At 56.7% G+C, this 27,343-nt stretch overlaps 3 protein-coding genes across 8 annotated transcripts; 2 read left to right on the forward strand and 1 right to left on the reverse strand.

Annotated features, from left to right (window-relative positions):
- Positions 1-15,495, forward strand: ACOT11 (acyl-CoA thioesterase 11). 6 transcript variants are annotated; one of them, XM_074596513.1, is made up of 18 exons: positions 186-287; positions 4,272-4,347; positions 5,887-6,085; positions 6,956-7,025; positions 8,925-8,975; positions 10,184-10,244; positions 10,475-10,576; positions 11,121-11,256; positions 11,532-11,688; positions 12,038-12,157; positions 12,249-12,393; positions 13,330-13,385; positions 13,517-13,583; positions 13,665-13,748; positions 13,860-13,993; positions 14,305-14,436; positions 14,519-14,645; positions 14,750-15,495. In XM_074596513.1, exons 1-18 carry the CDS (start codon positions 265-267, stop codon positions 14,903-14,905), a joined length of 1,896 nt encoding a protein of 631 aa, XP_074452614.1. In that variant the 5' UTR covers positions 186-264; the 3' UTR covers positions 14,906-15,495. The 6 variants fall into 6 exon arrangements, with proteins under 6 accessions (XP_074452613.1, XP_074452612.1, XP_074452611.1 ...); XM_074596508.1 differs by having other exon boundaries at positions 251-446; XM_074596511.1 differs by lacking the exon at positions 4,272-4,347 and having other exon boundaries at positions 155-287.
- A 2,874-nt stretch (positions 15,496-18,369) lies between these two features.
- TMEM205 (transmembrane protein 205) lies at positions 18,370-19,490 on the forward strand. The gene is made up of 3 exons (XM_074597097.1): positions 18,370-18,577; positions 18,678-18,841; positions 19,085-19,490. The coding sequence occupies exons 1-3, from the start codon at positions 18,448-18,450 to the stop codon at positions 19,382-19,384; spliced, it is 594 nt and encodes a 197-aa protein (XP_074453198.1). The 5' UTR covers positions 18,370-18,447; the 3' UTR covers positions 19,385-19,490.
- Positions 19,491-19,856: 366 nt separating this feature from the next.
- On the reverse strand, positions 19,857-27,343 carry TTC4 (tetratricopeptide repeat domain 4). The gene is made up of 10 exons (XM_074597096.1): positions 27,237-27,343; positions 27,032-27,149; positions 26,735-26,896; positions 26,420-26,497; positions 25,526-25,650; positions 25,147-25,233; positions 24,066-24,280; positions 22,715-22,796; positions 21,539-21,621; positions 19,857-20,551 (listed from the first exon to the last, which is right to left on the reverse strand). Exons 1-10 carry the CDS (start codon positions 27,339-27,341, stop codon positions 20,452-20,454), a joined length of 1,155 nt encoding a protein of 384 aa, XP_074453197.1. The 5' UTR covers positions 27,342-27,343; the 3' UTR covers positions 19,857-20,451.

The following is a 27,343-nucleotide window of genomic DNA, read 5'->3' on the forward strand; positions in this document are numbered from 1 at the left end:
GGCTCCTGCGGCGTAGCATTGGCCAAGGTGCAAACCTCCGGAGCGCCGGCCATTTTCCAGGCGAAGAGCAGATTTGCCAAGCGCTACCTTAAGAAAAAGTTGTGCGTGGCTATATTTAAGGAAGCGGGGGGGTGTGCGTTGGCCCCGTCCCAGGGCCCTGCGCCAGCCTCTGGCCTTGACGCCCGCGCCCGGTGCTGGCCGCGCGCGCGCAGGTGTCCGGACGTTTCTCCATCGAGCCAGCCGTCCCTTCGCCGCCGCCTGCAAATGCTCAGCTTCTTCTGGCTGAGGTGAGGGCCGGGGGGAGAGGCTGGGGACCATGGGGACAAGGCGGGGACACCCGGGGGCTGGGTGAGCCGGAGCCGGCATCCGGAGACTTCCATGCCCAGCAGTGGAGTGGTGGCTTGTCCTGGCTTGCATCGGCACCGTCAACACCAACCACCCCCCAGGTCTTTTTGGGTGTGCTGGGAGGGATGTTGGGGGGGGGGTTTGGCTTGAATCAGCCTTTTTTCACGTAAAGGGGGGGGCAGATATTTGGGAAGTGTGGGCACAGAGCTGCCGGGAATGCTAGTGTCGTGGGGAGGGCAGAAGGATGCGCTGGGGTTGGCTGGGGCAGCGTGGGTGGCCGGAGAGGGTGGGTGGCATGATGCTGTGGTGGTCTCCACTCTGGTGGTCTCCACCCTGGTGGTCTCAACTGAGGTGGTCTCGACCATGGTGACCACCACAGTTGAGACCACCAGGGTGGAGACCAGTGCACCACCATGGTGTGCACCCTGGTGGTCTTCACCCTGGTGGTCTCAGCTGTGGTGGTCACCATAATTGAGACCACCAGGGTGAAGACCACCAGTGTTTAGACCACTGCACCACCATGGTGTCCGCCCTGGTGGTCTTCACCCTGGTGGTCTCAACTGCGGTGGTCACCATGATTGAGACCACCAGGGTGGAGACCACTGTGATGTTCACCATGGTGGTCTTCACTGTGGTGGTCTCTGCTATGGTGGTCTCCAACTTGGTGGGCTTGACGATGGTGATCTCAACCATGGTGGTCTTAATGCTATGGCAGTCTCTTCCTGGGGGAAGCTGTGGGCGGCAGGGCGAAGGTGCTCGGGCTGGGCGATGCTGTTATCCCCACGCTCCTGAAATTTGGCCCCAGCGGTGTTTGCAGCTGTTATGCGGTGACACTTGGCTTTGCTTTCCCCCTGGGCTGGAGGCAGCAGTGCCAGGGGACCTTTGTCTTCTGAAACACTCCCTGGGGAGACTTTGCCCCTGTGCTGGCAACCGGCACCAGCCTTCCGGGAGCTGCGGGAAGCGGCTGGGCAGGGGCATGGATGGGGCTGGGGACTGCGGGCACGGCCAGAGCTGGGGATGCTTCACCCAGTGTTGAACCAAGTGTCAGAAAGGGACACGAGGGGGCTGGAAGGGACCCCACTGTGCTCACCCCGAGCAAAGGTTTCCCATGGGTGGTGGATGTAAAACCAGAAGCCCCTCGTGAAGGGGACTGTCCTCACAGCCCCCCGCTGTCTTTGGCCCTCGGTTTGCACTTTCCTGGCCCCATGCCTTGATTTGCTCCATGAAATCCTAGAGAAAGTGTGACGTGTGGTCCCAAAAATACCACTCACAGGGCGCCCTGGCCTTTCTTCTGGGCTCCTCCTGGGTTCCCACCGAGACCTGTCACAGGGAGCTGCCGCACGTCCTCGCCATCTCATGACCTGGCGATTCGGTCCCTCTCATCCCACGAGGCCACCATCCTGACGGCTCTCAAAGGAGCTGGCACCTTGCACCCGAGCGAGTGGCAGGGGTCTCGTCCCGGGGATGGAGCTGAGCCTGGCCGGGCACGTCCACCACTGCTCGCCGGTGGGGTCCCACCAGAGGGGACATCTGCCATTATACCAAACCTGCCCGTCCCATCCCCAGGAGCACTGGGGCTTTGCCAGTGCCGGCAGTGGGACTGGTGGGCCAGGTCTCGGGGGAAGGAGAGCCTTCACTGCCCCGTCGAGATGGCGGAATTTCCCAAAGTAGGTCAGGTTAATTTTTTAACGCGTGCAGATTTGCTTGTTACCATGGATATTGCTCAATTATACACCAATAATCCCCCATGAGAACTTCATTCTCGCCGCTTTCCTCCCCCCGCCCCCCCCCCCATCTCCCCCTTTTTTCTTTAAGTATTCCCAGGGAGGGATAAGGATGCCCCGAGGGGCTGGGATGGGGTTAGGAGACCAGAGCCAGGCGAGGGAGAACGGGGATTGGGTTTTTGGGGCTGGCTCGAGGCGTGAGGGTGCCCTGCTCGGCCCAGAGCCCCCCACGGCCCAGCACCTGGGACCCCCACCCTGGCTTCACCCTCATCCCTCCCTCCCATCCGCCGCTTGGGGGTGGCTAAAGCAAACATCCCGCTTCCAGGGGGGAGCGACCGCTCTCCTGCATCCCTTCCCAGCAGCATCCCGGGGGCTGCGGGACCCCGGGGGGTTTTGCCACGGAGGCCGCCCGCGGGCTGATGGTTCCCTAGTGATTTTCCAAGAGGCCAGCACCCAGTTCGGCAGCAGAGACCATCCCCGGAGCTTCAGTGCTGTGGGACACCCCCCTGCCAGGGTATAGGACAGCAGTGGGGTGCCACAGAGTCCCTCTCCCCCATGTTTTTGGAGCCATCGGGGTGTCTCCCCCCTCTGTGCCGCTCCCCCGGTTTGCTCTGCAGGCTTCTTACGCCTTCAGCAGTGCAGGAAGCGAGCGTGGCAAGAAAAATATTCTGCTGGAAGGTTTTGGCTTTTTTTTTTTTCTAATGCAAACTTTTTTTTTTTTTTTTTTGGGTAGAAGTGGGTCACTCGAGGGGTGACAGAGTAAGAGCATCATCGCCTGGGTACTGCATCCCGTTGCCATGGTGACCCGAGGGCTGCATCAGTCAACAGCTTTAAAAATGTGACAGTTGAGTGAGGCTGAAGACTTTAATGAGGACAGACACTTGCTCGCTTAGTTTCGATAACCGAATACTCTATAAATACCCACCGGCTGAATGGTTCCGGGTCTCTGGAGCATGTTTGCCATGTGTGACCGGGGTTCTCCCCTTCCCGGGGCAGAGCCCTGCGCTCCGGGCTGGGAGCGTGGGCTGGGACCACCTTGGAAATAAGGGAGGGAAATGGATACAAACCAGGCAGCTCTTCTTTTTTTCCCCTCCTCCTGCTAACCCAACCCAGGGGACAAGGTGACACGATTGCAGAGCCAGGAGCAGGTTTGGGTTTCCGTGGCCCGAGCCGCGTGCCCTCCGGTGTTGGCAGCTGTGGCCATGGGGTGTGACGGGGCCACCGCCACCGCCTTGTGCCTGCGATATAGCAAACCTGGGGAGCAAGCCCAGCTTGCTAAAGAGGAGATTAACTCTTGTGTTGGGCCAAAAATTGGTCAGTCCCACGCCTCAGGGAAGGAGCTGCCGCCTCCGGCAACCTGGCAGGGATCCGTGTGGGAGAGGGATGTTTGCCGGGACAGCTGAGGGCACGTCAAGGGCCCGTCGATGTTGTGTTTAAAAGCAAACTGTAAATATAAAGCCTTTTACACTTGTTTTTGCTGCAGCTCCCACGCTGCCTTTGCTTGCGATGCCACCACCGTGTCCGGCCGGGACCCGGCCGCAGTGCATGTGGCCAGGGAGCCCGCGGGGACCCAAGGGCACAGGACGCCCTTGGGGGATGCCAGGGCTTGGTGGCAGAGGGGCCGGTGCAGGGCACGGCGGTGTTGCCGGCGACGGGCGCTTCCCATTTGCTGCCCCCGGTACCACCCGCAGCCTGAATCCTGCCCGCTGCCAAAAATATGCTCCCGGCTGTCTTGTGACCGCGGCGGGGTCACCGTGCCAGCTGGGGCAGCTTCAAGACACAGCCCGCTGTCACATGTAGCGACACGGAAAGTATTGACGGGGCGTCACCGGCTGAGGGATGGGCTGTGGCACCGCATCCTGGGCTCGCTCACGCGCTCCAAAATAGCTGGGAGTTTTTCCATCACAGCAGGCGAGCACTGGACCTGACCCCCGAGGAATGGCAGGCGTGAGCCTCGGGTTCACCCTTCTCCATTTCGGCTCCGGCAGCCACCCCGATAGGTGCTGGCGAGGGTCCAGTGGCGTGGGGAGGGACGTCAGCATGAGGCGTGAGGACAAGGTGTGACAACCCCCTTGTCAGACGGTGGCTCTGCATCATCCGTCACACACGCTGCCTTGTCCCGGCGGGGGGACAGCCACGGGCATCCTCCACCCCCGGCTCTGCCCGTCCTGCTGTAACCGCAGCCACTCTTCTCCTTTCCAGGTGTCTCTTAAAAATGGTCAAGGAGAATATTGTAGTCCCTGAAGAGATCTTGAGCTTCTGTTGCAATGGCCTCCAGGTACCCCTCCCTGTGCCATACAACTAACCCTGGGGCTCCCCGTTGTGCCAGTGGCTACTAACCAGGGCTGTGCCGGGCAGATGCCGCCCCGTGCAGGGACCTGCTCCAGCTGCATCCACTCCCCATGCATTCCCCATCACCATCCCTGGCCTCTTGCCGGCTACTGAAGGGTCAGGGCTGTTCCCACAGGGTGCCAGCTTTTTCCCTAAAATTGAGAAACGGCGAGCATCAGGAAAACACCCGTCGGGAGCTCCGGCTGGGTTGGCTGCTCCCTTTGCAGCAGGCAGCTTTGGAAGCTCTTTGCATTTCTGGCTCGTGCCCCAGAGCCTGCCGGCTTCCCGAAATAGCTCCGTGGTACTCGTGTAGGCACCTTGGCACGCTGGGAAACGGCCCGGGAGGTTCGCAAAGGGGTTGGGAGCCCACCGGAGGGGCTCTGGTGGCTGGGGATCCATCTCGCCGTGGGAAGCGGGGGGGCCTTTGCCATAGGTTTGGTTTGCCACATTCACCGCCGTCTCTGCTAAGCCGATGTTTGTGCCGTTCCGGGGATGTCGTGTACCAGTAGCTATGGAAACAGAGGTTAGACCCGCTAGAGAAAAATGCTATTCTGAGAGGCGGTGAGCTCAGGGTAGTCGGGAAAGCTTCATTTTCGGCATAAACCCATCTTTAAAAGAAGCCGGGCAAACCAAAGGGCGAAGAAGCTGCTGCAGCCGGGCTCTCGCAACAAGTGCTGTGACCGGGAGCCGCGGTGGGAGCAGAAAGCGGAAGGAAGGGCTGTAACGAAGCCCAGACGGCTCCTCGTGTCTCCTCAATTACTCACCGGGCTAACCGAGTTCACCCCTTGTGTAACACGGCTCACTTGACGTCTAATCAGCTATTTTTCTTGCCGGCACAGCCGCAATACCAGCCTCCCCCCCCTCCACAGCCCATCTCCCCGCGGGGCGGGGAGCAGGCAGGAGCGGCTCTGTGCCCGGCAAACTGCGAATAAGGAACATATTTGACTGCGCAAACAACCCCAAACCGAGGATGCTTCACACACACACCCCCCCCCTCTGCTTATAACAGCCAGGAAAAACTGCTTTTAGTGTTTCCTTTGGCAAAGGGGGGTGCTGGTGGAAGGTGCGGAGCATCGCTGCCTGCCCAGCCCCGGGAGCAAGCCCCGGGAGCACAAAACCACCCTTGGCTCCCGCACCCTAAAAACGAAGCTGTTGGCAGACCAAAATTCCTTCCCAGAGAACTGATTGACTTTGGGAGGGGTTTTTGCACGGTTTTCGGGAGGAAGCAGCGGGGCTGGGTGATAAATGGCCTGGAAACCTGCGGTGATCACCCACGGAGCTCCTTTTACAGGGATTTTTATTTTTTTTCCTTCTGGCTGCGGGCATCACATCTTTGGGAAGGGCTGGGTGGGTTTTGGTGGCGGCTGGGGCTGTGAAGGTCTGGGGGGGTCCTGCTGGGTCTGTGTGGGGAGGGGGCTGCGTGGGTCACCATTTTCTTGGGGGTTTTTCCTCCCGTTTGGGTAAAATGGAGCTCTCATCCCCACAGGGCTCGACCTCTCCGCCGCGTGCCCGGGATCCAGGGGAGCGGGAGGAGGCACCGGGGGCCATGGCGAGCCCCTCGCCTCCCCGCAACCCCACGGAGGTGCAGATGAGCCAGCTGGTGCTGCCCTGCCACACCAACCACCGCGGCGAGCTCAGCACCGGCCAGCTGCTCAAGTGGATCGACACGGCCGCCTGCCTCTCCGGTAAGCCGTCCTCTCCCACCGGAGCCATCATCCCGCCGCCCCGGGAGGGAAGCGACATGGTGGTGTCCCCATGAGCCAGCTCATCGGCGGCGTGCCCGGCCGTCCAGCGCCGTCCCTGGGAGCTGACGCCAGCTGGGGACCCGCGTCATGCCATTTTGCTGAGTAATTAGAGAGCAGGAGGAGAAGGGGAGGAGACGTGTGCGGCAGCATGCACGCTTGCTCGGGCACAGATCAAAATCAACGCCTGCTTCTTCCCAAACGCTGGCCTTTTCCATGCCTGCTGTGCTGGTCACCGGGTTGGTGACGTCCCCGGCATCCCGGCAGTGTCCGGAGAGATCTGCCGGACGGACGGGGCTGCGCTCCCTCCGCTCAGCAAGGAGCGATGGAGCTCGCCGAGCACGGGGAGTTTATCGCAGGAAAATGGGTACAATTTTCCAGTTTGAGGAGGTTCCCAGTGCAATTGTGCAGTCTGAGGTTCCCAGAGTCCCAAGGGAAAGCCGGAATGGCAAGACGGCTTTACAATATTTGCTGTGTACGGGGAGCCGGTATCAGCTGCCTCTGCATCCCCACCGTGGCTGGAAGCGTGGAGGGAAGGCAAACAGCAGGGCAGCGTCCCCCCCAGCTACAACACACCCTCCAAACCCCTAAACATCTGCAAACCCACACTGATACGGCGTGGAGAAACCCCAAACTCCGCTCTCGGCCCCTGCCAACGCGGCGGGCGGGCACGGGCAGGGAAAGGGACGCCAGCCGGGGTGTCACCGTCATGGCCAGCCCGGGGGACAGGGGAGGGCGGAGGAGCGTGCGTGCCCCTGGCACGCTCGGCGGGTTGCCGCAGGTAGCTGATGCAGTTTGTTTCTCCTTTTCCAGCCGAGAGACATGCTGGCTGCCCGTGCGTCACGGCTTCCATGGATGATATCTATTTTGAGCACACCATTAGGTAAATACTCGGCTCTCCAGCGGGGCATGCGTGGGGATGGATGGGTTTTTCCCATCTGCCGGGTGCAACGTGGATGGTGGGGCTGGAGCCGGGACAGGGAGCAGCGTGTTTGGGAGGGGAGGAGATGCAGTGGCGATGCCAGGGATTGAGGCTCCGGCTCCGTCGTGGGGCTGCGGACCAACTGTCTGCTCTGATTTATGCGCTGTCTGGTCGCCTGGGGAGCTCCTGCTGGGTTGGCTTCCCGGTATTTTCCCCGACCTCAGCTCCTCCCTGGCTTTGTTCAAGAAACAGCTCTGACTTTGTGCTCTGGAAAACTTAAATCTTGCAAATCCGTGCCTCTGTGGAGGCCATGTGGGTGGCTGGCGTGCGGTGGGGCTCACCCACCCACCCACCGGGTGCTGGGGACAGTGGGACCTCCTTGCACATCCCTTTGTGAGATGCACCAGGCTAAGCTTTCCCCGGCCAAAATCCCCTCCCCAGCTGGTCCTGGCCACCCGTGGGTGCTGCCCCCGTGGAAGTGCCCAACCCCATGGACGCAGCCCCTGGGGACAAGGTTTCTTCTGACCTGGGAGACACCCACCCTCCCAGGGGTCCGTCCTCGTCCACCGCAGCTCCCGGTATTGAGACCATTCCCACCAGGCACAGGCCTTATGTGCCTATGGTGGTTCTCCTGCCCTGCCACCCCTGGTGAGCCCAGCTGCTGCCACCCGCTTTTACTCAGCTCTCGGAGACCTCCCCCGTGCAGGGGGACACCCATCTGCTCACCCACTGGGTACCATCTCAGGGGGCTTGGCGGCTGTTTGGCACAGGGTTTTGGTGCCCAGCAGAGGGGTTTTTGGCACCCCCCGTCCCCTGGGGACCTGCTGGCAGAAGGCTGGCCCTACCCAACAAGCCGTGCCATATGGGATTCCTGTTGCCTGGCAGCCCACCACCATGGAGGGGACACGTCTGCCCCGGGGACACATGTCTGCCGGCTGAGGACAGAGACCAGTGCGGGCACCCAGGCTGATGTGTTTGGTGCCAGGAAGCCCAACTTGCTCTTGGGTTTCACCAAAGAATCATAGAATCCTCTAGGTTGGAAGGGACCTTTCCGATCATCTAGTCCAACCATCAACCTAACTCTGACAAAAACCGCCACTAATCTAAACTATAGTGATTGTCCGTCATCCCCAGGAAACGTTAAACTCCCACTTTCTCCCTCTCACATCGATGTCATGGTGCTGGCGGGACGGCAAGCCACCGGCAGAGGCTGGGGTCCCCGTTGGGTGGCACCACCGGCATGGATGCCCTGCACCAAGCCGGCTCTGTGGGTGCTGTGCCTGGCGCCACGCGGCTCCAGCTCCCGGGAGAGCTTTGCCTTGGAAGCTTTTCCTCGTGGGTTTCGGGAGTGGGAGGATGGACCCGAGCCATGTTCCAGAGCTTTAAATCAAGCCCTGCAAAGCATTTGCCCCTCCTTGGGGGTGAGCCGGGCACCGCTCCAAGGGGTCAGGGAATTTGTGCTGCTCCCGGCTCAGCTCCCGCTTGCTGTGGTCCGGCTGAATGCTCTGTGCGTGGGGCCTGGCGGGGTTTTTCCTCGGAGCTGTGGGAAGAGCTTAGGGTGGTGGCTGCATGGGATGCTCGCCATCCCTCAGCCCTGCCGCGTGGAAGTGCAGCCTCCTGGGAGGGTTGCACGTGGGTTCGTGTGGCTTTTATGGCACCGGCTTGTGCCGTTTGGTATGGAGAGAGAGGATAAAGCATTTTTTGGGATGTAATATAGACAGCCAGGGCTGCCAACGTGCCTGCCCTTGCACGCCCCTCACTGCAAACCCACCTGGAGCATCCGTGCTCCAGCCTCGCCATCCTACCGCTTCCTTCATCTCTAACCCTCTCCCCCCATCTTGCTTTTTCTTTTCGCACCAGCCAGCCGTATATAAACCCTCCTGGGCAGCGGGACGGGAAGAGCGGTGTCTGGTACGGACGTTTGCAGCCCTAGAGCAGCCGGCCTAACGCAGCGCTGCCGTGAGTTGGGAGCATTAACCCCACTGACGCAGCACGGCCCGGGGGGTGCACGCAGGCTGCCCACGTAACCCCGCTAACGTTTCGGCATGCCGCGGCGGCACAGGGTCCGTGCCAGAGGATGGCTGGAGGCACCGTCCCAGCCTCGCACCCTCCTTGCTCCAGCCAGAGCCAAGGTGCAGAGCGTGTGGAGTAGCCGAGATGATGATGGTTGTTTGGAGCCAGAAGTCGTGGGGGGGGGGCGAGGGGGGAGTTACGGTGCTGAAGCACACGCTGACTCTTCCTCGCTTCTGGTTTTGAGCCCTCTACGGTGCAAACCTGCAGTAGCAGTCCTAGGGTTTATTTTTCCACTGAGTTTCCTAGCATTGGTTTCCTTTAGGGGATGAGGAACATTCCTGATTTAATAATGCATTTGGTAAAGACTCTGTTTGCTGTCAGTGTCGCCAATAAGCTGCATTTGCTCATTTGGTCGGTACCAGTCTGGATCAGGTCAGGCTGCAGAGCTGAAGCTGTCTGCGTGTTTACTCTGAAGCCTACTGAAGGCGCAGAGGAGAGCTCCTGGACGCTGCGAGCAGCAGTTTGCTGCCAGCAGATGTTTCATGTGAGAGACGGTGCGAAATGCCACTGGCCGGATCCTGCCTCCTGCCGTCTCCCAGTATCCCAAGGCATCTGTTGCTGGGAGGCACTGGAGAGGAAGAGGGATGGGAGCAGTCAAGATGCCTGAAGCTTTGGGGCTGCTGCTGCCGCTGATGGAGGGCCCAGGGGGAGACCCCATGGGTGCCCCCGTTGTGCAGGACATCTCATGCGAGGCTGGAGGAACTGTTTGCTCTGGCAGGAGCGTGCATGCCTGCATGGCGGGGGGTGCAAAGCAAACATCGGGCACCTGCACCACTTCCCCCGCCCCGACCTGGGACCTGTTTGCATGCAGCTGCTCGGGGGTGACATCTCACCACCGGGCTGGACACCCGCAGGCTCACACAAGTGGGGGGTATCTGTCCCCATGTCCTGCCGGCTGTCTTGGCGTGTCCCCCCTGTCCCACCACCGCCGTGGGCGATGAGCCACCTTGGTGGGGAGATGCTCAGTGCCGGCACGCGTGCGGGATAACCACGGGCCGTTGTCCCCTGCTGATCCCGGTGCGCTTTCTCCTCTTTCTGTTTTTCAGTGTGGGGCAAGTTGTCAACATCAAAGCCAAAGTGAACCGAGCCTTTAACTCCAGCATGGAGGTTGGTCTGCCGCCCCCCCGCCATCTTCACCCCAGCCCCTGTCCCCCTTGGTGCGTGCCCGTCCCCACCAGCCACGCGTGCCCGTTCACTGCCACCAAATGCAAAACACCCAAATCCTCCCGCGATTCCCAGCTTTGATCCCGCGTGTCGGCCCCCTCCTGCTGTCCTTGGAGGGATGCGGGTCCCCGGGGAGCGGAGCCGGCTCTCAGGGGTGCTCTGCCCTCTCCCAGGTGGGCATCCAGGTGAGCTACGAGGACCTGTGCAGCGGGAAGCACTGCAGCATCTGCAAGGCGTATGCCACCTTCGTGGCGCAGGGACCCTTCGGCAGCAAGGTGAGCGGCGGCCAGCGGCTGCGGGGGCTCAGTCGGCCCCCGCGCAGAGGCAGCCAGGGAATGTCCTCTCTGGGGAGAGCTGGGCTGGGATTTCCATCACGGCATGCGCCGTCGCTTCGTGGCTACCTGCACACGATGGGGTCTGTGCTCCCTTATCCCATGTGTGTGGGGTGCACGGTGGGATGCCGGGGCTTTTGGCTTGCTCTGGGCCCAGAGGGCAACTACCCGCTGCTGCTGCCGTCCCCTCCTCTGTGCCCGGGGAGGGCAGGGATGTCCCTCCCTGCCAGCACTGCAGGATCGCTCCTTTGCATCAGTGCCCATCCCTGCTCTGTGGCACCTCCCAGGGGATCCCTATCCAGCTGAAGGAGTCATTTGCCCTCTGGCCCCTCCGTGAGCAGCTGTAACACAACCCAGGGGGAGCGCGGCTGGCTCCGACACACGTACGGTGGGACACACGGTGCTATAGGAGCGCATGTCGGCGGCCGAAGGAGCCCTGCCTTCCCTGGCAGCAGGACTTCACCCTGCCCATGTCCCCCCTTTGCAGGTGAAGCTGAAGCCGCTGACCCCGCAGACGGAGGAGGAGAAGATAGAGTACAGCATCGCCGCCGAGCGCCGCCGCATGCGGCTGGTCCACAAGGACACCCTCAAGGACCTCCTCACGCGCAGCCCCCGTGAGACTGGTACCGTGTCCCACAGCCGGGGGCTTCCAGCCCCAAAATAGCCCCGACAGCCACCGGTGACACCATCCTTCCTCAGCGGGATGCGTGGCGGGGGTTTAAGGGTAGTTTGGGGATGCCCTGGCTGTGGAGGGCGGTGTCAGCCCCACCATCCAGCACCCCCAAACTGGGAAGGGGGGTTGATGCGGTGGGAGGGTGGACATGAGGACAGGAGGTAAGGGGTCTGTGGGTCCCACTGGCCACCTGGCATGCTGAATCCCATGCTCCCCCCATGCCAGAGCTGGAGACGCGGGACGGCAGCGTGGCGGTGCCGGCAGAGAAGACACGGGTGGAGAGCGTGGAGCTGGTGCTGCCCCCACACGCCAACCATCAGGGCAACACCTTCGGTGGGCAGATCATGGCCTGGATGGAGAATGTGGCCACCATCGCAGCCAGGTGACCCGATGGGGATTTGGCAGGGGGAGATGGCGTGCCTGGAGGGGACACACAGCCAGGGCAGTGTCCAGCTGGGTTGGGTTGTAGGGACCCTCCAAAGGGACGGTCCCAAGCACATCACCCTTGGGTGATGCCGTACAGCGAGTCCCATGGGTGGATGGCGCTGGAGGACCCAAGGAAGGGTTCACACTCACCACACTCTACTTATTGTCCCTCTCATGGCTGGTTTTGGCAGTTGAAATCCAGGGGTGACATTTTTTGGGGTATCCTCGGCTCTGGCTGGGACAGGGAGGGTGTGTGGGGCTGCCAGGGTGCCGTGGCCGGGGGGGGTGACACCTGTCCCCTGCAGCCGACTGTGCCATGCCCACCCAACGCTGCGGGCCATCGAGATGTTCCACTTTCGGGGACCATCGCAAGTCGGGGACCGCCTGGTGCTCAAAGCCATTGTCAACAACGCCTTCAAAAACAGGTGGGTGCCAGTGGCCAGGGGTCCCCATCCTGCCCTTCCTGGTGGCTCTCCGCACCCTCACCCCTTCTTCTCTGCTCCCCGCCCCCACCAGCATGGAGGTGGGGGTCTGCGCCGAGGCGTACGGCCAGGAGATGTCCATCAGCCGAAGGCACATCAACAGCGCCTTCATGACCTTCGTGGTGCTGGACCAGGAGGGCCGGCCCCGCACCCTGCCCATGGTGGCACCCGAGCCGGGGGTAAGCACGGGCAGGGCTGGCTTCTCCCCACCGCGGTGGCCCCCGGGAGTCCCCACTGAGCCCTGAAAGGCTCTCGGCTTCGTGGCAAAACAAATGCAGTTTGATGACGATGGAAATCAAATTGCTCGGTAGCAAGCGTGAACGAAATTGATTGCACGGTATAGCTAACAATAAAATAAACCACTTGCCCGGGCAGAAGTGGGGGCGCATTAGCCATGCAAGGCTTAACAGAATGTTGCCTGCAAGTTTGAGCTCATCTTTTCTATAATTTAGGGGAAAGAATGCAAAGCTTTTAGGTTGTTTTTACCTTTCAAAGCACCCTGATCCATAATTTCCTTGGGTCCGAATATTTAAGACAAATCTGTCACGCGAGACAGATTTAAGAAAAACTTGTCTGGGGACACTTTGTAGCATGAGCGAACGAAGGCGTCACCTTCCCCATGGCTGATCCGTGCCCACCTACCTGATTTTTTTAATGCCTTAAAACTAGGACTCTTCTCCCACCCTTGGGAGAGCATCTCATGGCCGGAGCCAGGCTCCCTGAAACCGCTTCTCCGCCTGCCTTAAAGCACTGTGCTATTGCTCTCTTTGAAATAAGCTGCTTTTTTGGGGGGGGTTTTGTTTCTCGAGAGGAGAGGTTTGCATGAGGCAGGGGACGCAGTTCGTGTTTCGGCGGCTGTTTGCAGCTCTGCAGCCGCAGCAAGGGTTTTTCCCTCATGTGCCGGTGCCCGTCGCGTGATCCCAGTGAGCGACGGCGATGCCGGAACGGCTCATGGTTAATCACTAACCACCGCTGCCAGCGCAGCCGGGCCGGCAGCCGGCGGGCGCAGGGGCTTTTCCACTGCTGAACGTTTTGCCCCCTCCCAAAAAGATATCTGGGGTTCCCCCCTCCCGCCTCATTTTCCTATTGACCTAATGGCTTCTCCCATTTATCAGGAAGGAGAGAGGAGGTACAGAGAAGCCAGCGCTAGGAAAAAAATTCGGCTGGACCGGTAAGCAGGAAAAGCAAGTGGGATGCAGGGATGGAGGACGGAGGAGAGGAGGGGGCTCGGCACTGGCGCACAGGGACAGTCTGTGGGTGGTTTTGTGTCCCACCCTAAGGGAAATTGTTCCTTCCCTGCAGAAAATACGTCGTCTCCTGCAAACAGACGGAGGTGCCGCTCTCCGTGCCCTGGGACCAAAGCAACAAGGTAGGATGCTCCCAAGGTAGGGAGTCACTGCCTCCTGTCCCCCCCCCCCAGCCCACCCCTGACGCGCTGCCCCTGCCCCAGGTTTATCTGAGCTACAACAACGTCTCGGCGCTGAAGACGCTGGTGGCCAAAGCGAACTGGGCGCTCGCCAGGGAAAAGGAAAAGGTACTAAACCCTGCCCCGTCCCCCCGCGCTGCTCCTCGCCCCCAAAGCGGGGGCAACCGGCGGGCTCGGCGGTGGCGAACGCGTCCCAGCCCCTGCCCTGTGCTCCCCGAGGTGCGGATGTACACGCTGGAGGAGGACAAGTTCCTCTCCTTCCGCATCGAGATGTCGGTCCACATCGCCGCCAGCCAAGCCTTCTCCCTGCTCTCCGACCTGCGGCGCCGGCACGAGTGGGACAGACACTACGCGTGAGTGCTGTGGGGCTTCCTGGGGGCACCCGGCCCCTGGCAAAACCCACATCCTTAAATTTTGTGGAGGAACATCCCTTTGGGCTGTCCTGGGAGCAAGTGTGTTGCCCTGGAGCCATGATCGCTCCTAGAGACCTTTCACTGTGCGTCCCTGTCCCGGCTTCGCCTGGGCTGATGATGGGTGCTGCAGAAAACATCTATTTTGGGCCCATCAGAATATTTTGGGTGTGGCAGTGGGCTGTAAACGTGTAAGCCCCCCGATGCGGGGGCCACAGCGGGGTTTCTCTGACCAGTCCCCTCCCGCCTCGCAGGAGCGCTGAGCTCGTCCAGCAAGTAGACGACGACGACATGATCTACCACGTGGTGAGCCAGACGCTCAGCCACGAGAACAAGCCGCAGGACTTTGTCATCCTGGCGTCCCGACGGAAGCCCTGCAGCAAGGGGTAACCATCCCCATCCCCGACCCCGACCCCCTGCTCCTCGCCGGCTGCTCTGCGCCGGCTCACCGGGCTCTCTCCTCCCCAGGGACCCCTACGTGGTGGCCTTTCGGTCGGTGACGCTGCCCACCCACCCAGCCAGCGCCGGCTTCACGCGGGGGGAGACGCTCTGCTCCGGTTTCTGCATTTGGCCGGAGTCGGAGGAGATGAGCAAGGTGGGATGCTGCGGACGTGCCGCGGGGCCGTGCCCACCCGCACCCCACTGCGGGGGCTCCCCCATCCCCACATGCCCCTACTCACCATCTCCCGTGCCTCGCAGGTGGCTTACTACAACCAGGCTACGCCGGGGTACCTCAACTACGTCACCACCAACGTGGCGGGACTGTCCTCCGACTTCTGCGCCACCTTCGAAGCCTGCGAGAAGTTCCTGCTGAAGAACAAGGAGGACCTGATCATGCGGCTGCAGGCCCTTTAGAGCCGTGGTACCCGCGCTGACCGACGGACGGACGGACGGACGGACAGACAAGGGGCACCTTGGTGCTGGAAGGGGACATGGGATGGTGGCGCCCAGGCCCTGCCTCCCCAGGGGCTCCGGCCTGAGCGAGGTCCCGGGTGCTGGGGTGGAGGGACATCACTGCATCGCCTTGCCCTTTGCACTGACGCGTCATGTCTTTTCTTCTTCCTTTTCTTTTTTATTTAGAAATTTTATAAGCTGATGTACAGGACTTGGTTTTCTAGTTCACTTTGTGCTACTTGAACCTTTATACGATTCAAAGTCTTCCTAAAACAGATTTTTTTTTTTTTTTTACACACTTTCTTTATGGGGGAAACTGGTTCCCTGCGAGGCAGCAAAGGGGGAAGGGGGCAGTGATATGGGGAGGGTGCCGTATCCCTCCCTGGGGTGGGGGGGGGCCGGTGGAGCATCCCGCTCCCCCCATGGCCGCCGGCTGCTGCTCCTCTTCCCGGGCAGGGCTGGAAAACAGCCCCTGCTCCCGGCGGGCTGACATCCCACCCCACGGGGCTGTGGAAGGAGAGGCAATAAAAGCGCATTAAAAAGAAAAAAAATATCTCTGTGTACTTTGGGTGAGTGTCTGCTCCGGGGCTTTGCTGTGCCTGGCTGGCAAGCGTGGGGTGGGGGTCCCTCGTCCCCGTCCCCCGGGTGCACCAACACCTTGAGCCGTAAACCCCAAACTGCCTCAGGGGCGCTGGAAAAGCAGGAAAAAAAAGACAAACTCAAAGTTTGTTTCCCTAAGTCTGAGCAAGGCTGCCGAGGACGTGGGGAGAAGGTGCGAAACCCAGAGCCCCAAAGGCTCATACCCATCCCTAATTGCCCCGAGCGCTAATGACCTGAGTGCCCCCAGGGGTGCTTCCCCCCAGCGCTGCTCTGATGGCAGCAGAGGATGGGGTTAGGACCATTGCAAAGACCTTGCTGCCATCCTGCTTCTCCAGGAAAGCCGCCGAAACGCAGCACGGGTGACGGTGGAAGCGCTGCGCATCAGTCACACCCCGGGGGACATCGGTCCTCGGCCACAGCCCAGCTGAGATCTCCCCCCCCCACCCAAGGCGTTCCTGGCCCACATGGCCAGAGGTTTTCTGGTAGCATGGAGGTTTCTGAAAGGCTTGCTGCCAGCCGGGAAGGGAGCGAGCCCTGGTAGCCCTCGGGCACGCAGAGCTGCGGGCGCAGCAGGTTTAACGCGCAGCAGCCGTGCCCTCGCCTTTGCTGGCAGAGCCCCCGCGCTCAGCCCCCAGCAGGGGCTTTTGCAGAGCTTGTCCATGGGCAAGCGACGGTGATGCCGCGCGCGGGGTAAGGCGAGACCGTGGGGCACCCGAAATGAGCACAAGGTCTTTTTCCAGGGTGTTTTCTCCCTCTCTGCAACACCCAGGCCCTAGACAGGCGCTTTTGCCACCCAAACTCCGCACCCGGTTTCTAAGCAGAAGGAGCCGCCGTCCCCTCTCCCGTGGGTGCCGGCTGGCAGCTCCCACCCCTGGAGCCAGCTGCGGCCACAAGCTCCTCATCCCTGCCCTATCTCCCATCATAAACATCTCCGTGCCAGGCCTGGCACGGGGCTGCCCCGACCTCCCCCTGCTGCGCTATCGCCACGAGATAAAGCCGTCTCAAGCTGCACATGGTACAAAACATTCAATTTTTACAGAGCCCTCTTATCTCCCGAAACTCGGGAGCAATCCTGCCTTTTTATCACCGGGATGCGAGCCATCCTTTCTACTTATCGTTAGAAATTGCTGCTGCTTGATTAAGTGGAGGGAATGATGTATTCGCCTGAACATTAAACTTTAATTGACCTCTCCTTCTCCTGAAGTATTGTGCTTTTTCCCGCGGCGAGGCCACGGTCAGCCCTCGTCCCCGCCTGGCTGGGTCCCTGGGGGTGTGGGGCGACGGAGCGGGAGCGATTTGGGAGCAACGGGAAATGGATGGGAGCACGACGGAGAGCTGCAACGGTGGGAAGCATCTTGTGGTTCATGTGTGGGGCCGGGGGGTGGTGGTGGTGGAATTGCAGCCCTGCGGCATCTTCTGCTGGAGGGAACGATGCGGGAGTGAGCGGTGGGCAGCAGGACCGGGCAGCTTGGAGCATCCCTGGAGCAGCCATCTCCAACCGCCTCGTCCCACAGCCAGCTCCCGGGGGAGGAGGGACCCGCTGGTGGGTGCCTTGGAGCCTGTTGGGAGCAACCTGCTCTTCCCAGCCTTTCCCAGATTTGCCCTCACCACCAAACGCATCACTCCAGGGCCAATTTAGCAATCAATTTTTCCTTTTTCCTTAAAAAAAAAAAAAAAATCGCTGCAGGGTGTTACCCCCTGCTCCGAACAACCCTCCCGGCTGCCGCTTCTTTGCATGGAAACACCCAGCTGCCTTGCTGCTGCTCTGGGATGCTGATTCCTGCACGGAGGCAAACGATTTGGAATGGCAGATCCAGAACCCTGGGACCAGGAGGGCTCCGTGCCGGCTGCCCGTGGCGCCCACCACTGCCGTCCTGCACAGGGTGATGTGGGGAACAAAGCCCCACCAAAGGACTGCGGCCACCTTCCTTGGGCCTCTGCCATCGGGGAAGCCAGGGGATGGAGCAGGGAAGCATCCCAGAAATGCCAAGAGGCTTGTGGCAAAGAAAAGGCCGTGAAGATTTCTGGGGATTTACAAGCGCTCCGGGTGGGATCCGAGTGCCTTCTCCAGTGGGTGATGCTACCATCATGAGAAGGTTTCACGGACCTGATTTTATAGACGCCTAAATAAACACATTGGAATTGATATATAAAACCACGGTGTGTGTTTATCTGTTTTGCAGGGGGAGTGGGATGTAATTAGACGGCAGCGTCTCTCTCAAGGCTGTTCCCGCTCCAACTCATGCCCCGAGGCCGCTGGCCGGGGGGAGGAGGAGGAATAAAGCAGGCGGCAGAATTGATGGGCTGCTCCCAGCAGCTTTGTTTTAATTAATTTCCAAAGCGCTCCTTGTAGCGGAGCAGGCAGCTCCTTCAAAGCCTCCCCCTCCCCGCCGCTGGCCGTGCTCTCGTGTTTGTGCCAGCGTGGGGTCCGGGGCAGCGGGGTGACGCCGGGAGCCAGCCCGGCTTCTTCAAGCCCCCAGGCTTTTTTGTTAAAGAGTGCAAAAACTCATGCTGTTTTTAGACAGGGGGACTTTTCCCCGGCCAAGAGGCCTCTTTGATGGCCGCAGCGTGGGCAGGCATATCTGTCAGGGCTTTTCCTTTTTATTGACTTTCTGCTCGTTCCTGCTGCCAGGGGTCAGCCGGGGCTTTGGCTGGACATTACCGAAAGTCCACCTGACAGGGCCCGTTACCAGGTGCTGACGCAGTGCCCGGCCCCTGAGATAGAAGGGGTCCGAGAACCGGGTTGGCAGCCCCGTCGAGTGGGTGGTGGCAGGGCTGGGAAGGGGCTGTGCCAGCTCCAAAGCTCTTCCCAAAGAAGCCAGCTTGTGAAGCTAAACTGCCTTTGCTGCACCCAGCAAGGTGACGGCAGTAACAGCAGCGAATTGGGGGGCAGTTCGGCTGACATGGAGGGACTCGTCCACAGCCAGGACACCACACCGATGGACACAGAGCCCTCCAACACCATCAAACTGCTGCACCTGGTTTTCCTCTCCACCTACTGGGGAATGCAGATCTGGGTGACCTTCGTGGCAGGTAGGTTGTGGCCCGTGCACGCCGCCGTGGCTCCCTGGCCGGGGGAAGGCCCAGGGGAGGTGGCTTTGCCCCACGACCTACCCGCTCTCCCCCCTTGCAGGGTTCGTGATGGGCAGCCACCTCCCTCGCCACACTTACGGCTCCATCCAGCGCCAGCTCTTCCCCTACTACTTCCACATCGGCTCCACTTGTGCCTTCCTCAACCTGACTCTATTTGCCATGTACCACCCCAGCGAGCTGCTCAGCGACGAACAAACTACCCAGGTAGCCTCCCGCTTTAAAACATGAGCTGGCCCTAGCCCAAATTCCTCCCTCCGTGGGGTCCCGCTCCGCTCCGCTCCACTGAGGTTGGTTTGCAAACGATGATGATGTCCACACATGGCTCTGGTTAAAAGAAGCCGGTTAGCATCCAGCTTGCAGCGAGCCTTGTGCGTTAGAGGGGCTGGGGGAGGAATTTAATCTACCAGATGTGCGAGATGTTCACGGGCGGGCCTTGCTCCCCTGCAGATCATCATCTTCTTCGTTTGCGTCGCTGCTTCTGTGCTGAACACGCAGTGGTTCGGGCCGGTCACCTCCGACATCGTGGCAGACATGCACCTCGTCGAGCGCAGCCACGGCCTTGGCCAGGAGGTCGGGCTGTCAACCAGCAAGTCCTGCAGGGAGCTGCGTGCCGCCAACCCCAGCTACAGGCAGCTGTCCCGGCAGTTCTCCCTCTACCACGCTCTGTCCTCCCTCTGCAACCTCTGCTGCGTCGCCTGCAACGGCCTGAGCTTGTACTACTTGGCTGCCCGACTCTCTGCCCTGTGAGAGCCGGGGCTGGCTGGCCAGAACCAACGCTCTGGGAAAAGGGAGGCATCCTGCTGCCTTGTAAACTAACCCCCAGCTCTGGAGATTAAATTTCAGCATCCTCAGACGAAGATACTCTTAACTGTGTTTGCGCACGGTACAGAAATTTAGGAATAGTGAAATGGAAATGCTTTCTTTAGCGCCGTCTGAATACAGCTCTTGGAGTGCGAAAAATCCTGCGTGATCTGAGCAGGAGTGTTTATGGCTGACCCTGTGCACTAGGTGTGTCTAAGAAAAAAGAGATTTAGAATTACTTTTAATTAAATGCTGAAAGCTAACACAGAAGCGCAGAAGACCCTGCATGTTGGCTTTACCGGTTAGCGTAACGGATAAGGTTGTTACGTTTGGGTTTAGAATTACTGTTCGTCATTCTCTTGGAGTATTTAACAAGGTGAGAAGAATTATTGTCTCATTTATTAGGCAGAAGTCAGTCTTACTTAAAATAGACATGTTTATTTCCGGGTTCTATGGGGCCATCGGTAAGGTAGCAAAAGGGTCAGTAAAACACACCGCTCCCAGCGAAGAGCTCTGCTTTACCCTGGCCGGCGGCAGAGCCGAGCGGTGAAAAAGCAGCAGCCGTTTAATCCCAGGCAGGAATCTGACTGCATCCGTCCCGCTGCAGCAGGCAGGTACGGCCCCGGACCGCTGCTGTGAAACCCCAGCAACCCCAGCCCACCTCCACGGAAATCGGTGACTTTTCACAGGTAAGTAAGTACTTTCCCAGCTGCTGCTGCTGCTTCAACTGCAGCCAGCGTTTGTCGCTGCTTCAGGTTTATTTCGTAACCGCATGCAGCCTATCACCGAGGAGACCTTCTGCAAACCAGCTGGATTTCTTTTTAAACAAATAATCCCCTCTTGTAAACCCTTCATTCTCCCGTGCTGCTTTCCTGCAAGTTTCCCCGTGTGCCAAGATTATTCTTCCCCCTGAAGCGTGCAAGGTCTTTTAGTACAAGCAGAAGTTTGCAGCCTGTAGCTGGGATAACAAACAGCAGCCTCTTGCACAGGATTCCTCGTTTCGTTCTTGCTCGTTATAGTCGATGCACCTTCTTGCCAGAGAAGTACTTCTTTGAGAACGGAGAATGCTTTACAAATGCCAAAACTGTTGGAGTGCCAGCCTTTACAAAATACCTGCAAAGATTAAAACGAGTCCTTTGGCTTCCTTGTAGCTGGCCAAGCGTCATGCAAGGTGAGTGACTTCTGCCCAGCTCAATAAAGACTGACCTCCCCAAGGCCAATGACAAGCTTTCTGGTTGATCAGCAGAGCCTTTCGTAGCCAGGGCTACACACATTTAGGAGGAGGAGTGTTTTATGAATCAAATCCTCTCCCAACAGCTACTTCTAATTAAAACAGCTGTCATTCTCCCTCTGGAAGGAGGTTTCCTTTGCAACTGCCCTTACAGCCTGAAGTCTGCGGGTTTACGCACGTTGCTGAGTTTTATGGAGGGACAGTTCAAGCACAGCCCGCAGCAGTGGACCTAGAGCTCCGCTCCCACGGTGACAGACCAAGTCCCCAGCGCCGGGCAGCAGGCCTTCTCCAGCCAGCTACAAGACGGTGCGAGTTAACAGCACGGGCTTTACAGTAACTTTTTGGCTTCACGAACAGCAAATTCTTCTCTCTAAATAACTGCACAACACTTTAAAGTCAGTTTCAGAGCGAAACTGTGCTGCGTGCTGTGCTGGGGGCCGCTCACGCAGCATCGTTAACAGTGAGAGCATTGTTAACCTTCAACATGCTCTCTTTACATGCTGCTGCTTTTTCCCTTTTTTTTTTAAAGTAGCACTGCGTAGATGGGATCTGAAACAGCCCTTTTGTGCTGCTGCTTGTGGTGTGTAGCCCGATTCCCCTTCCCAACTCCATCCAGTCCTGGAAAAAGTCATTAAGTTTTTTTGTTTTGGGAAAAAAAATGATGTAAGTCGCTAAAGCCAGGCACAAAATCCATGCAGTCCCACTGCTTTACACCTTCAAGAGTTAGGACTATTAAATCAGAGAAGAGTTACGACAATTAAAGTCCAAGAGTTAGGACTATTAAATTAGAGAGCAAACTGCATTTAAAGCCCGTCGCTCATACTTTTTGCCTTTGTGCTCTCTGTGGGCATGAACAGGTACGGCCTCACCTTTGGTGCTGCAGCACTTGCAGCAACGTGTGTTCCGGGTTCAGCTTGTACATTTCTGCTCTTTCTTCATCTTCAAAATAGAGCTGAAAAAATTTGGGAAAGTTATTAAACACTTAAGATACATGAGGTCAAACTACTTAAGCTGTTAAAAGTCCAGTAACAGCACACCATATATCGACTCGAAATTTACCAAACATCTGTAGCTGGAATCAGCTGTGTCGGACGCTAACTTCAGGAACATAGAAATTGTTTTGTGTAAATTCCAAGTCTTCCCTGTATAAACTAGCTCAGCTTCTAGTAGCAGTGGCAGCAGGAAGGCAAAATACACTGGCTGTTCCCGTGCTTTACAGAGAAGCAATCAAAATCTACGGGCTGCTTTTTAACAGGTGACACGCAGCAATGGTACGAGCTAAACTGAGTAGGTTTAAAGGTACTTGAATAAAACAGAGTAGATTTAAAAGATTCGAATCCAGCAACTGTGCCTTAGACTGCACACGGAGCTACAATCCCAGTATTTAACCTGGTAAAGTACACAGCCACTGTCCTTTTGGACCTGTCTGCTCACTGCACGAAGGGCTGGCACACGTCACGCTGAAGTGGGAAATGAAAAATAAACACCTGTATCCTTCCATGTACAATTTCTGAAAAATTCTCCAAACCTGCCATAGCCGCAACCAACTCGCACCTCGGATGTGCTAAAGTCTTAATAGACATATACTGTCTTGATGGGATTAAGTGTTTAAACACCACCAGCTAGATCTGAAAATAACCCTTTTTTTAAATTCGTTACATATTTCCTCATTTGTATTGAGCAACTTCACAACAATGCAGTTAAAAAACCGGCAGCCTACCAGCTCGATGGCCTAAATCTTAATTGTCATTACAAAGATGAGAATCTAAGCAGTATCTATAAATGCCTTCTATCAAATACAACCTAAGTCGAAGAAAAAAGAACTTTCATTTTCATTAATGAATTCTGTGTCCGTGTCAGCACACCTGGAAAATGTTTGTGTTAATAAACGAACATAGCTCTCCAAATCCTTATTTCACACCCATGTTGGGTAAACAGGTAACGATGCCATTGCTTTCATACGCTCCAAGCTGCTCCATCTGACTCCAGGAAAACCAAATCACAACACGACAACCTTGAAATAGAAGGAAAGTCAAACCTCCCACCTCGATATTGCTGGGAAGGTATTTTCTTTCTAAATCCCAAGGAGGTAACTCAGCAAACATCACCATTAAATGATCAATAAACCTAAAAGCCAAAACACACTTGGTTAGCTTAGATGAAGCGTTCAGCTGCAATGATTTGTACAGTTGCATTTGATTGATGGTAAAAATACATTGGCAAATCAGACAATAGACTTGAAAGTAAGTATGGATCACTAAGAGTTTCTTCCCTTCAAACTCTTTGCTTTCCCAACGAGACCAAGGCCCCGTTGTAACTCATGCTATTGGTTTCAAACTTGAGCAGTGCAACGGCAAATTATTTTTAACTTTTCGTTTTCCCACTGAAGAAGATGTCAAAATAAACACCCTGCATTTCATCTAAAATCGATTTTCCTTCTACCCGGTCCCACCAGCACCACGCTTCAGCAGATCAGAGAGCTCAGAATATGCTCGTGTGTCAGAGGCTTGCTTATTTTCATGCTTGCGGAGTGTTGGTGGCTAATTTGTTCTAAGAACCCATTTTCATTTCTTTTGGTCATGAAAAGGAGTAGTGAACACCATCGTATAAGAACCACAACTTTACTACTCTGTTTGCAGTGTAATTTTAAGTCCTAAACTTATTATTAGATCTGAGGAATAGGTACTTCCCCACAAAAAAAAAAAGAAGTTACAAATTCCAAGTTTGTTTAGCATTGCAAGATCAGAAACTGAAGTTAATATCAAGGGAAGTGGAATTCCCACCTTGTCAGTCACTTGCTTATAGTCTGAAAGGTCTGCAGCACTTCAGTCAAGCCTGCTGTAAGCCCCTATGGAAACTATAGGGTCACTGGAGGTTATGAGAGGTCCCCTTTGGAAGCTTTGTATAATTTTCAAGTTTAATCCTCTTTCCGAGACCCCATATTTGGAGGGCTTGGGAACAGCACCTTAATGAACCTCTAAAATCCGTGCCTGAGGATGGGACACAGGTATAACTGGCCACTGGTCTAAGCTTTCATGGCAACCCCCTTTAATCACACTGGCCAAATACGACACGTTTGTCTGTGCTATAAATTCATGTAACGTCAAGATTTTGGCCCTCATATTTTAAAGAGGCATTTGTAAATCATAGAATAATTCTTAGAACCAGATGAGCTTTAAGGTCCCTTCCAACCCAAACCATTCGATGATTCTATGAGTTCAGCTTGGAAAGGACCTCAGGACGTCATCGAGGGCAGCCTCCTGCTCAAAAGCAGGGTCAGCTATGACATTAGAAATCCGGAGCTACTTCATGAGCATGGCAGTGCTTCACTCGCTGCCTGTGCTCACCTACTCAAACATCGCCTTTATGCAAGAACGCTGCTGACAGTGCATTTACCTGGAGTTCTCATGAAAAGCCGCAATGAAGTCTGTCTGCTCATGCTCAGGGTACAGAAAGAGGACAGGCCAGTTTAGGTTGCCATCAGCATCTAGGTGCACCTTTGCCCCTGTGGCATTGTCAGAGTGGAATCCATCTATGGATAACTCAGCCAGGCCGTCTGATATTTCCTCTTCTTCATTTGAAGGCTCAAGAACTAGCTTGATATTTCTTTCCTGGAGAGGAGGAAGGAAAAAACCAAACCCAACCAAAAACCAAACAGTTATGGTGGGAAGAACAAGAGCAAAAAATCAGCAGCCAGTAAAAAGACAAATTGTGTTATTCTTATTAATGAGTCAGCCCTTAAACATGCCATCAAAAGCGTTCTTACAGTATCAGACTCAGGTGACCGGTCTTCCCAGCAGAATCCAGAACCTCAGCCAGACACCCAGACTCCTCATAAAACAGAGGAGGAGAGGTGGGAATCCAGAGAAGCCTGCACGCTGAGAGAAGAGCCTGAGAAAATGTGGGGCAAGGGAGGCATCTGAAATCCTATTCTTCGGGACCATAACTTCAGGGTGCAACGACACGCACCAGCTCCTGAGAACATCCACGCTTTCAGAGAACTGAAGAAAGCTCACTCTTTCTTTAGAAAGACAACTGCAGAAGAGGAGATCAGATTTTACGTAACAGCCCAAAAGATTTTAACATAGACCAAACAGACGCCAAGAACGGAAAGGATCCAGGACGGATTCTGTCCTCCACCCTACTGGATGGTTATCTTTTACCCTTCCACTGAAATAAAGCCCATCAGCAGCAAAGAAAGTAAGGTTAATCGGGCCAGTGTGATGCTACAGCTCAGCAGACAGAGCACCCTCTTGAACGTTTGGTCTACCTCCTAACACTGAGTTTGTATTTTGCATTAGCTGTTACCTGAAATATGGAAATGTGGGAGCTGGGGCTTGAGGCACACAGATAAGGAGAACCATGGTTTTAACTCGATTCTTTGGCTCTAGCCCACTAAAGCCTACATGTGAGAACAACCTCTTACAGACAGACAAGAGAGCTCTTTAAAGAAAACCAAACCCCGTCACTGACCCACCTTTATTGCTGCAAGCAAAATTTCCTTTTGACACTGCTCTTTCTTCTCCATCACTTTTGCTTTCCTTGCATCCCGCTCCTCGGCTCGCTGCATGTAAGAAAAGGTTGCACCATGGTCACACACAGCAAACCAGTGCCCATCGCTGCCCTACCCTGCCAACGGGTGGAGAAATCATCTCAGATCTCCAGAAGGGTCCCCTCCAGCTCTCTCCCCTACACATCTCAACAACACGCACTACATGGAACCACCACTCGATTCTGTTTGGGAATATAATACACAGAATCTTGTACGGAGCACTCTTCAACCAAGGATCCCAAGGTGCTTCTTGACACAAAGTAGGCGACAAGCATTGTAGACACTGGACTGCCTTAATATTTACCTTTAATTTGTCAGCTTTAGCTCTCACTTCCACAAGCTTTTTCTCTTTTGAATCTATTTGCAAGCCCTCCTCACACCATGCTATTGCTTCGGAGAAATTCTTTAGCTCCATGTGACAGAGAGCTCCTGGAAGGATTAAGATTTTAAGGTTATGGTATTGGAGTCAGAATACAATCACTACACAAAGTGGTGGTTATGAAGACGGCATTAGCCCTCATGCTTTCAAGAGGCGCACGCAGCAGCACACACTATTGTCTTGCGGAGTCATGTTCAATTGTAGACTGCCAGCAGGTCAGCTGAGAAGAAAACCTAAAATATTTCAGCAGTTCCCGTATCATTTGCTCATCTAGTCAAAGAAATCAGCAGAATGATGCTAGAAGTGTGTGTTACAAGCAACACTTTATCATTAAAATTTGTCTCATGAGGAAAAATAAAGCGGCCATTTCCATGGAGTGAGAAAGGCTCGGGGGGGGAACCCCCAAGCCCCAAAACTAGTGGAAAACAGCAAAAGTTATGCTGTGCTCTACAGAAACAGGTCCAAAGCCTCTTTGACAGATACAGAAGCTGAAGAGCAATGAGCAAAAAGGCAGTATTTTGACTAAAAAGCCAAAGCAAAAGGCAGAGCTCTGTTTTGGGGAGAAACAGCAATAACAAAACAAGAGAAGTGATCTGGTACAGTAACTGCTTTAATTTCCTGAAATGAATGATGTCCTGAAACAAAGCATGAATGCACACTCAACACTAATTTCGGGCATGCAGTGAAACAACGCGACATCCAACAACAGTGTGTTCCTGGGTTTGTAACAATAACAGCACAATAAGTAAAACTAACATGTGCAAAGCTGTTTTGAAACGACCTTGCGCTCCGTGCAGTAACATGTGCTTTGACTCTTACCTCTTATGATTGCTTTGAGATGGGTGGGCTTTAGCTTTTTCGCTTGGATGGCATCATTGAGAGCAGAACGGTAGTTACCTATAAGCAAGAAACACCGCTCAAAACTTTTCATTTATGTTTAAAGTGCAACCAGATCCAAAGGTGACAAAACGGCTTATGTGGGGACTCTGTAACTCAGTTTCTACAATCACTGTGAGGCGAGTGGAGGAAGGAAGAGCACACTAAGAGCAAGGACCGAAAGGAGAGGAATCCCTCAGGCAGGTGAGCGCCCCGTTCCCAGCCCTGTCCGAGGAAGACGGGGGCACGTCCCCTTACCCAGGTAGAACTGTGCGGCCCCCCGGTTTGTGTGCAGCACGGCGTTCAGCTCGGGGTCCTCGCAGTTCTTTTTCAGCGCCTCGCTGTAGGCGATGACAGCTCTCCTGTAGTCCTTCTCCCTGAAGTACTCGTTCCCTTCATTTTTGTACATCCTGGCCAGCTCTGCAGGGATGGAAGCGGGGCGGGGGGAAAGAACAGACAGGGCCTGAGTGGAGGGTGCCGCTCCCCAGCGCCCCAGAGGCGCCCCAAGCCCTCTCGCCGAGCCGGGCAGACCCCCTCCCAGCCCCGACTGCCCACCTGCGGGGCCCTGCTCCTCGTCGAAGAGGAGGGACTGCAGACAGGCCAGCTCGGGCTGCCGCGCCGCGTCGATCTCGGCCGGGCACCGCTTCATGAACATGGGGATGGCCTCCAGCTCCTGCGGGCGGACACACACCGGCCCTCAGCTCAGCTCAGCTCAGCCCGGCCCGGCCCCCCGCACCCCACCCGGGCCCCGCCGCCTCACCTCCTCCCAGCTGTCGGGGTGGAGAGCGCCCCGGTACCGCGCCGCGCCGCCGCCAGGCCCGGCCTCCGCCATGCTGCCGCTCCGCGCCGCCCCGCGCCTTCCCATCG

Source organism: Larus michahellis, chromosome 8 (genome assembly GCF_964199755.1).
Source record: "Larus michahellis chromosome 8, bLarMic1.1, whole genome shotgun sequence".
Classification (NCBI taxonomy): Eukaryota; Metazoa; Chordata; class Aves; order Charadriiformes; family Laridae; genus Larus; species Larus michahellis.

Coding starts and splice junctions, on each gene's coding strand:
- ACOT11 (XM_074596508.1), top strand. CDS start 379: ATGCCCAGCAGTGGAGTGGTGGCTTGTCCTGGCTTGCATCGGCACCGT. Junction 10,245..10,474: donor CCTTTAACTCCAGCATGGAG/GTTGGTCTGCCG, acceptor GCCCTCTCCCAG/GTGGGCATCCAGGTGAGCTA. Junction 13,386..13,516: donor AAAAAAATTCGGCTGGACCG/GTAAGCAGGAAA, acceptor CCTTCCCTGCAG/AAAATACGTCGTCTCCTGCA.
- TMEM205 (XM_074597097.1), top strand. CDS start 18,448: ATGGAGGGACTCGTCCACAGCCAGGACACCACACCGATGGACACAGAG. Junction 18,578..18,677: donor CTGGGTGACCTTCGTGGCAG/GTAGGTTGTGGC, acceptor CCCCCCTTGCAG/GGTTCGTGATGGGCAGCCAC. Junction 18,842..19,084: donor GCGACGAACAAACTACCCAG/GTAGCCTCCCGC, acceptor GCTCCCCTGCAG/ATCATCATCTTCTTCGTTTG.
- TTC4 (XM_074597096.1), bottom strand. CDS start 27,341: ATGGGAAGGCGCGGGGCGGCGCGGAGCGGCAGCATGGCGGAGGCCGGG. Junction 26,897..27,031: donor CGAGGAGCAGGGCCCCGCAG/GTGGGCAGTCGG, acceptor CCATCCCTGCAG/AGCTGGCCAGGATGTACAAA. Junction 22,797..24,065: donor GCTTTTCATGAGAACTCCAG/GTAAATGCACTG, acceptor TTTGGCTTTTAG/GTTTATTGATCATTTAATGG.